This window comes from Teleopsis dalmanni, chromosome 1 (assembly GCF_002237135.1).
Source record: "Teleopsis dalmanni isolate 2A chromosome 1, ASM223713v2, whole genome shotgun sequence".
NCBI classification, from domain to species: Eukaryota; Metazoa; Arthropoda; class Insecta; order Diptera; family Diopsidae; genus Teleopsis; species Teleopsis dalmanni.
The window spans coordinates 216923633-216934459 of NC_051846.1; the positions used below are offsets into that span (position 1 = coordinate 216923633).

At 28.3% G+C, this 10827-nt stretch overlaps 1 protein-coding gene across 1 annotated transcript; it reads right to left on the reverse strand.

The window, feature by feature from the left end:
• Positions 1 to 490: 490 nt before the first annotated feature.
• On the reverse strand, positions 491 to 1268 carry LOC119676787 (farnesol dehydrogenase-like). Its single transcript, XM_038088050.1, has one exon. It carries the CDS (start codon positions 1141 to 1143, stop codon positions 559 to 561), a length of 585 nt encoding a protein of 194 aa, XP_037943978.1. The 5' UTR covers positions 1144 to 1268; the 3' UTR covers positions 491 to 558.
• Between the last annotated feature and the right edge of the window lie 9559 nt (positions 1269 to 10827).

Here is a 10827-nt window from a genome sequence, read left to right on the forward strand (position 1 = left end):
TATATTACCATGTATTATTATAGTATGTTTCACTTATTATGTATATTCTTAATATTTAAGAAAAAATATAATAAAAGAACAAACGTAATGCAATAACACAATGGTTCCATAATAAAAATTATAAAGAACGATATATAGAATTGGTTGATATAATTATAAAAATTATAAAATTAATTTAACTACATTACGAATCCTGTGAATCTATATAAACCCCCGATATGGACTATATATTTTTTAACTGCAATATTAACAATGCTTTTTAACCAAAACATTCTTTGGATTGGAATAATAAAAATTTTTCATTCGGTTTACAATGACCGAATATTATTATACCCAAAATATTATATGGCTGGCTATATTTACTGAACCAGTAGTGCAAACTAAATCCAAAATATATAATAAAACTGCATAATCGGACTTTTTACATACACGAATGAAAAATGTATCTTGAACTGATCAACTTAAAAGACGGGGCTGAAAGTATATTATAGACTTAAAAGTACATAAGACTTCGCGAAAGTATTCTATTAACATTACCACCCGACTTATATCTAATTCTTAACAAAAACTTACAGTAATTTTTATTCTTGTACCCAAATCACGAACTTCTTGACGCACGATTTCATTGATTGCTGTTATGGCGTACTTTGATGCTGGATAAATGTTCATCATAAGCGGTTCTGCTAGACTGGGTATATAATGCCCAGTGATGCTATTAATATTAACAATATGCCCATCAACTTTGCGAGCTTTCATCGATTTAAAAGCACGTTGAGTACATAAAACAACACCCATTATATTGGTTTGCAGGACATTCTGCATTTTATCGATATCAGCAGTCACAATTTGACCAGTGAAAAGTGTGCCAGCATTATTTATCAATATATCAATCCCACCTAAATTCTCTTCAATCCAATCAAAAGTTTCATTGACAGCGTTACGATCTGTAACATCGCACTTGATAGCATAAAAATTCGGTTGCACTTTTGGTGATAATTCGGCACGTATTTCCTCTACACGTTCAATGCGACGAGCCAAGGCAACAACAATTAATCCTGCATTTGCCAAGTCTTTAGCAATGGCAGCACCTATTCCAGAACTGGCACCAGTGACTACGGCAACAGATTTTAACCAGCGCTCCATAGTTTCAAGAATGCAATTATTTTTATACGTTGAAATAATTAAAATTTTTATTTAGAACTGCAATTGCACTTCGGATCTGTGCTGAAAAACTGCACACTTAAGCTGTTCACTTTGAACTGAGCTACTTGCACGGTTTGTACATCTTTTAATATGATTTTCAGAATTCGTGAGTTCTATTAAAATTTTATTCAAATAATTTTCAATTAATAAACTTTTTCTAAGAGCAACTATATTCTGTATAGGTAATTGTAGTGCTGCGCTCATTACACTGAGCTGCTCATATAATTCTAACTATTAAGAATTCACTTTTTGAATTAATGCAATTTAATTGCAGTTTGACTATTGACTGTAAAAGTTCTATCTTCTACGGTATATATTGCAACTGATTCCGTATCATTTAACTCGAGCATGCGTATTGAATGCGAATGATCTTTGTTGGTGTCTCAAAAGAAAAGTTTTTTATTTGTTTTAATTTTTCTATTGAATTTAGTAAATAATTATTAATGTTGCAAAAAGTTTTGAAAACTTTAAAGTGGTAAAGAAAATTTTATAAAAGAAATTTTTCAAGAATTTTCTAACTGCGCTGGTTGCTTATGAGTTGCACTTGCATTTATGCACGAATGCACAAAAAAATGATTTCTAATAATTGCACATATTTATGCCAAGGTAACAAGAGGGGGAAAAAGTTTTTGCAACAATTATAATTGTCATTAGTTGAAAGCAAGTCATTTCTCTTACACACTTTCAATGCATAAAAGTTCCATTTTTCAATTTATCCTCTTACATATTTTTATTTTGCAACACAATATATACTATATATATCTACCATCATGATTTCATCTTATGAAAAGTCAACTCACATATAAAGAATGTTCCCAATATCCGCAATTAATTAAAACCAAGGTAATCGGTGTCAACAAGTTATAGTGTGGCACATAAACAGAACAAAAATATTAAGCTAAAAGTATAATATAATATATATAACGAGTAAGATATATGCAATAGGTACTTATTATCACTATTGAGTAGAGAATGGATGACTCGAAAAAACACAAATGAGATTTTAAATCAGCGCACCCCTTAGGAATATACCATAGATCAAAAACGATTTTCCCAAAGGTTTGTAGTAATAAGTTTTAATAGGATATACCATTGGTATACATTAAAACACAACTGGGCTATTGTGCTAGTTTTAATGGTGTTAGCTGATATTAAACATATTGTATACTAGTGACACTATAGTTGATAGTGTTAGAAGTTGTTTTTGTAGTGATTTATATATTGTAAGAAGGCAAAAAGTCTATTTATAAGATAAATAAATCTGTTACTACTCAGTATAGAACATTTATTGGGAATGTATTCAAATAGTTCAACATTCATATCACAAAACTTTTAAATACTTTTCTTAGAAAGGTCACTTTTGTTGTAAAGTCTTAGACTGCTTTGGCTTGCTAAAAATCTACGAAAAATTGCAGGAAACAAGGGGTTTGATGTACTAACCTCAGTTGTTTAAAACTATCTTGATCTTTTAAGAATTTTTCATGAATTTGTATTGTTTCATGTATTCTAAGAGCAAACAAATTTTACTCAAACTAAATAAGTCAGATCTTGCACAATTAAGAAGAATATTAATCTATGTTGAATATTGAGCAGCAAATAAATTTTATCCAAGATGAAGAAGACAAGTAATGCACATTTAAGAAGAGTATTAATCTATCTTATATAAATTAATGAATATTTAATTCTGCGCCTGACCTTTACATTCATTTAGAAGTTTTTAAATTACAAGTCCCGTCAATACCTAACTTTTATCGCTATTTCCGCTAATCGTCAGAATACATAGACTATAAAATCCGGTTGATTGATACCGGCGTGATACTCAAGACATCCGTTGTGTTCACTTCATTTCTTATTCAGGATACACATCACAAAATAAACATCAGGACACATCAGTTGATATGTCCAAATTTATGGACGGATGATAGCCAGTTGTCCAATATTTCGAAATAAATTTTTCATGCTGTTAATATAGAGAACCTTTTTTAAAAAAGTCAGTAATTTTCTGATTCGTCATGCATTTTAGTATGAAATTCTTCTTGACCTCTTCGGTCTTTTAGATTTAATATAATATTCTGAATTCACTAAATACAATTATTGAATGATTTAACACTATTGACTGCTATTGACTGAAGTTTTGGTAGTAAAATTATATAAATTTATATAGCTTTCCAATAACCATTGGTAAAAATTATTGAGTGTAGTGACAACAATTGGATTTATTTACTAGATCATTGTTGCAAAAACTGTATTTTCGTTTTCAATGATAAAGAACTGATAGTTCTGATAATGCATTAATCGAAATACATTTAGCATCTTTTATTACTTGCGATAGATCAAAAGTCTTTATCAAATCTGCTAAAAGGCTTATAGATCTATAGACATATAGTGAATATATAGTTATCATCAAGTATCTTATTGCCTTTGGATAAATTAATTATTGTGTTGTATCAAGAAGTATCAAGACTATTTTAGGATGTAATTAGGTGCTTTTATAATTGCTGAATATAATTGAATATACTCAACTGAATATACTCAATTTTTGTTGAAAAGTCCATTCAGAAAATTATCAACGTTTTTTTATGAAGTTTGAGACAGTTGTAGTTTTAGAGATACTGCCTATACTGAGAGGCTGTGATTGCCGAGAACGTATATTGTTCCAAAATGTATATAATTTAAGGTAAATACTATGCGCCTCACAAAAGAAAAATAAAGATTTTTAATATTTTTTATATTTTAAATAATAATTATTTTTTCTTCAAAAGAGCTGCCTTGAATAGACTATAGTTCTAGAAAATTTTTCAACTTTTATGCTAAAATAAAACATTTATAAATTGTACAGAAAATCATTATAAAAAGAAATATATATTCTTTCTAATAATCCTGAAGACCAATGACGATATATTTCACACATATTTCAGAATTCTAAAAATTTATTTTTTACTCATATATATTCAGAGATAATTTTTGAACTTGATGATGTTTCTTTATTTTGACTGAAATATTGCAATTCTAAATTATTAACTCTTATTTAAATAAGCATTTCAATATATCACTATAAACTATTTTATCTGAGACGGACATGATTGAATTAATTTAAACTTAATACCAAAAAGTAACTTATACAAAATAATTTTGAAAAACAAAATACCCATAAATTCATTTCATAAATAATGCTTGTACATAGCACATTTAAGATATATTGCAGCGCTTTTAAATAAATTTGGCTTTAAATAATATTACACAATTTATTGTGAGTGGATTATATTTTAATACATAATTGTAAGATAAAATAATGTGAGATATTAAATCAATTGAGGTGAACTCTTTATTTATATGCATATTCGGCTTTTGAGAGAGAATTTTTAAAGCAAGGTCAATTCTAAAATACAATTATTCTGTTGCAGTTAACCTGATAAGATTGAAACTAATTACAGCATAAATTCTTTAATGAGAAAAGTAGATTTAAATGGAGTATAGCATCCATCCCAGTCTAACTTAAATAAAAAATAAATATCTTTATTGAATATTTTTTTATTTATTATTACTATAATATGTGGGTTATTGTGTCATATGTAGTATAATAATAATATGTAGTATTATTGTATATATTATTATATATATTATATATTATTGTGTATATGTTGTAGTATATAAAATTTTGTTGAATTATTTGCCAAATATTTATCTTAAAAGTATTTTACCTTTTTTCCTGCGGAAAATTGATCATAAATTTGATTTAGTATACTGCACTCAGAATAGATTATATGGCTACTATACAATGTGTGGTATTGTATAGATAAAAAGATTGTGAAGAATATAAATAACCAAATAAAAAATAAATTTAAAACCCAGAAATGGGGAATTGTCCTGATCATTTGGGCTACTACTTTTAAGATAAATGTTATCCTGATATCGAAATATGTTAGACTGAATTCATGTGAAATAAAAAAAATTTCTTTTGTAAATTTACACGGCTTTGGGCAAATAAATTTACCAAAATTATTAGTTTCCAAAATTACAATCACATTCTTGCTAATAGTTTTTTGCTTGATAAGCTAAACATATTAGTTAGACTAATTTTTGGGCGATCAAAAGTTCCATGTTATAAGTAGTCATTACCAATTCTAATAAATAATGTTTTTTTTTAATAGTAAAAACAATTATCACTATATATTAGTATTAGTGCTCAATAGATCTCTAGGTCGCAGTTGAGAACTCCCCAAACATAGTAATATTAGATGTTTAGTATCAATATCTAATAAAAAATGTGTACTTTAAAATTCAGTCTAATATTTGGGTTATGTTTTAGGTAAGTTCCGGAGAATTGTAAATGCTATTATAATTTTCATAAATCTGACGTTTTCGGTTGAGTTTCGAGTATGTAGTGTATTATAATAATTTTTAAATGTCATTAAATTCAATTTTAACTCAATATTACATATCATACCTAACTTTAAAAATTTTATGCATATATATCTGATACTCATTTCATTCAATGATTAATTTTGAAGCTTGAAAGCTTAACCACAACGGCATCATTTAAAAAATGTATTATTTTTATGCGGTTAAAATAATTGATAAATTAATTTAAAATGATTAAAAAGCAACAGAGATATAACAGCATGTAAAACTTTAATAGATCTGTAATGAGTTTGTATGAGAAATTAATTACTGTTAATAACAGTGCTAATTAATGCAATGTTTATCTCTGTTAAGCGTGTGAAGTCGATTACATTTTTGCTTCACATGTATTTAAATATAATCATTATTTTACACTTTGAATATTAATATCAGTTTTTTATATAAGCACTATTAAAATTTAATTATAGCTATATATCAACATGTAATGTGTGGCATGTAAATTTGGAGGATAACTGCAATTTTATGTAGAAAATCAATTTAAAAGGCAATAAAATGTTACTAATGTAAGATAATAATATATAACATACTACTGCTATGGTATATGTGTTAAGTGATATATTAAAATTATATGATATTATATATGAAATTAATTAATATTTTAATAATAATTGATTTAAATTGATAGCAAAGACCATATGTTTAAGCAGAATTTACGTAGAAAGTAGATAGTACAATGTCATGGATTCCTTTACTATTAATTTGATTTGATGTCATATTAATACTGGGGCTAAAGAGAGTAGATAGTAGAATAAAGATAGTTGTACAAAATTTAATAACTCAAAAATTCTTAAAAATAAATTGGTTATTTAATGAACTCAAAGTGTGATAGAATTGACTTGAATAAGCAAGCTATTAATTTTTGAACCTCAGGTATAGATTTTAGCAATTATGTCCAAAATGTGATCGTACTTAGAAGCAAATAAAAAGTAACTATGATAGTGAATTAAAAATAAATATTACTTATTTTGCATTGATAAATAATTACTACGAACTAAAAACTATAACCAACTAATTAACTTATAATACGGCAATTAATTTCACTTTTATAAAATACTAACTTACTTCAATTCTAATCAGGACAAAGTCGATTAACACTTTAACACAATTTGTCATAGAAGCTCCGCAACCATGGGACTATGAAGCAGCTATTGCTCAGCTGGATTGCCATGCTGATATAACTTACTGTTTGTATATTTGACAGCATATAAGTACAGCTATGATATTAATAACTTTTGGACTTTCAAGATATTTATAGACATGTAAGTTTGTAAGACACCATAGAGCATCGACTATTTGTTTAAGCAAGTTATTTTGAACCTTGTTTATTTTCACGTTATTTAAAGGACACACCAAAATCCATAGTTCAATGGATCAGTACCAGTACCAAATAGGTTTTATTATTGTATTTTGATATTCTTATAGATTAGTTTAAAAGCTAATCTTAGTCTCAAAGCTCTAGGTCTAAAATATTGTTAAAACTAAAATTTTATGTTAAATGATGTTTGTTTAACCTATTCACATTTTTGAGTTTAAAGAAATATACGATAAATGAAATATTGCAGTCAACAAATGATGTGTAGTTTACAAAAGTTATATATATAGTGGTCACCATTATGCCAAAAACATAATGTCTACGTAGATAAGATAAGCGACATATTAATAGCCATTTTAATATAATTATAATATATTATAATATTAGATTATAATATTATATTAATTATATTCTAATATTAGATTATAATATTGAATTATAATATGAGCTTATAATATACAAATAATACATTATTATAATAATTTATTAATAGTACATATTAATCCAAAGAATAACATATTATGAATTTCCTTCAAAGCAAGTATCTATGCCTTTTTGTTCATTATTTAAAGTCAATGTAGTTAGTATATTGAAATATTAATCTATACTTAAAACATTGGAAGTTGTAGAAGAAAATTTTTATGAAAATATTAATATTTAAATAACTTTCCAACTGCACGGATTGTTTAGGGTTCTCATATGCATTTATGCATAAATGCACAAGATAATGATTTCTAATAATTGCACACATTTAGGCCAAGGTAACAAGAGGGGGAAAAGGTTTTGCAGCAATTAAATAGTCATTAGTTGAAAACAAGTCAACTATATTGTGTACTTTGACAATGCTATAGTTTCTTTCAAAAGAATATCCACTTTTTTACTTTTCTTTTTCAATTCAAGGACCTATTTTATGATTGTACTCGTACTTCTGTTATTATATTATTTATTTATTTCTATTTGAGCCAGTGCACTTGAGCACTTTTACTCTTTATTAATTCGAGGTATCTTCAAAACACCTCTTTACGCCTTGACTGGTTTATTGTTTATCACTTCATCGTACTAACCAATAATTGAACTCAGATCTGCATAGGAGCCTGTAACCATTCTGAGATTTGATAACGCGATGTTGCTAAGTCTATCAGTTTACGCAAATAATTTCAGGGCTCTATCCTTTATGTATTTTTTGATGGAATCAATCTTGAGGTCTCTGAGGAAATCATTCGTTAATGTACCATGCTGCTTTGAAAAGTCTTCTCAGAGCCTGGCTTTGTGCAATTTGTGCAATTCGCCAGCTAGAGGCGAATAGTAGTGTTTGAAGCTTTGCTAAATTACATTGAAGCAGTTAAACTTTCTTGATTAATTTTACTATAATATAATGTCTCCCACTTAAGTATGCGTTTAGCTATTAATTTGGCATTATTAATGGAACGGAATTATTTATTTTTAATTTTCCAGATCAAGAAATAATTTAATGTACTTACAGTTCAACCCAACAAAAATTTATTACTCTCACTCTTACCCTTAAACAAATGTTTTATTTTCGGCTTTGTAGATTTTGCATATTCGAAAAATATGATATGACAATAATATCATTAAGTATCTGAAAGTATCAATAAACGTTTTGATTTGCATAAAAACACAATAGCGAAGTGATTGAATTCGTATGAATTGGCAATACAACAACTTAATGTCAAAACGAAAATATTTTGCGATAAGTGGCAATTAAGTAAACCATTTTTTATGATTTTTATTGTTTTTCCTTTTTTCCGGAAAATAACGAATAACGAAAAGAAATTTAAAGTTGAAGAGGCAAGTATTCTCCAACCAAGTACTTTTGCACCTTCACGTCACGGTTAAATTGCTTTCACTTACACTTTTTTATTTCAACTGTCTTAGGTCTGTACTCTTGTCTCCTCGGCACTTCTTCGATTGTGCTTCTTCCACTTCTACTTCTTATTTAAAGTACGTTTTTATAGCGAAAATTTGTAAATATTGCGGCAAACGTGTTTAAAATTGCTTTTCCACAGTAGACAATGAGGGAAAAACTTCTAATAAACCTGATGGTTTTCCTCGAAATTTGCATAAGCAAACATTTAACATAGGAGAGCACAAATACTTATTTTTTGGAGTTTATTTTGGAAAGTATTTAGATTTGCAGAATGAAGTAGGTAAGTTTTTAAATTGCCAATGACTGCAATAAAAAGTAAATTATATTTCCATCATAAAAATGTAAATATGCTCACATTTTTTCGACCATTAAAGTATGAAAAAATACATAATAAAATAAAATTTATAACTAAACAAAACAGTTGCAAACAATAGGCAGCATCTACGCTATAAGAAAGGCAGCAACAGCTGTTGTTGCTATTTAGACAAAACCAAAAAAAAAAGAATCATATGAAAAACTTATTTAATAGTCAAAATTGTGGCTACAATAATCGTAGACACAACACCAACTTCTGTAAATGGATGAAATGATAAAGCAGCTACTCGTAAAATGGCTGGTTTTATTGAAAACGGCACAACAGGCTGTTCCTTGCAACAATTGTTCGAAAGTAGTAACCAGGAAACTCTGTTTAACTTCTCCCCGTAGTAGACAGACATACATCATAGTCAGCTTAAAAGCGAATTGCATGAACATTTAATAAAATTAAATTTTAAAGTATTTAAGAAAGCCATATGCAGCGCTTTCTGCACTTGCAAAATTCAAGCTTGAAACTATTTTCTGCTCCTCTAGGCGTATGAGTTACGTGCAACATATGTTATGCTTCATTTCCGTTTCGACGCACAATAACAAAGCCTGCCGGAAAGCAACAATTTACACGTTTTGAAAACCAAATATGCAGTAAGGAAAAGATAATAAAAGAAAGTAACTAACAGGAGTAGTAGAAATTTCAAAAGAAAATACTAAAGTAAAGATAGTAAGACCCAGCATTTCTAGTTTACTTGCTGCCGGAAAACGTCATTATAAATACTTTTTTTAAAAAATCTTTATATATAAAAATGTTTATACTAACTTTTGTAGTGCCACAAGCAAACACTCGATTTCTGCAAATCTGCAATTCAATAAAACTGTATATGAAAAAGTACTTAAAAGGTACAAAATTAAACCAAAAATACTTGCATAAAATTCTCTTAACATTACACTCAATAAATAACTAACCAATAACATTTACGAACCTTCCTTTCAAGTTGAACCTCACACAGCTCTGCCGGTTGCAGCTTGACCACAGGAAAGGTTAAATATTGTACCAATATATTTTGTTAGTGGAAAACTTAATTGCATGAGGCGTTTACGAGTACCGCACAAATTTTATGTAAATTTGTCAATTTATAAGTTTCAGTAAGAAAACTAAACAAGCAAAGCCAACACTGACCGTAACTGATTACAAAAAAACAGGGAAAAAAATGAGGGGAGGGAAGAAAGTGCCACAAAAGTGTAAGAAACATGAAATTTGTCAAAAAGTCTAACCATAAATAAATTAACATAGTAAACACCTAACTAAAAGGCTAAAAAGTTGTTTGCAGAACAAAGCCACACGAGCGCACAGATACTTTCACAAATTTGTATGGCAAAAGCCAACTGCAAGGACCTGCCTGGTCCTAAAACGAAGTTAGCAAAAGGAATCGAATATGCCAAAAAATACAAAAACAAAAAATAGAAGAAGAAATTGAAGTCAAACCGAAAAAAAAGTGGGCAGGCATGCATGTATGAGTCTGTCTTCTGACCACAACATAAAGCAAATGTTACCACAAGGATCACGCCTTCCACGATTCAGATGGTCTCAGGCAACTTTTGCCTTTGACAACATGCTTGGTGTCAGGGTAACAAGCATAAAATATGACCTCGTTTTCGTTTCGTTATTTCTTTACTAATAAAAGTTGGTGGA

Bases quoted from the DNA above. Each gene is read 5' to 3' on its own strand.
- LOC119676787 (XM_038088050.1), bottom strand. From the start codon at position 1,143: ATGGAGCGCTGGTTAAAATCTGTTGCCGTAGTCACTGGTGCCAGTTCT.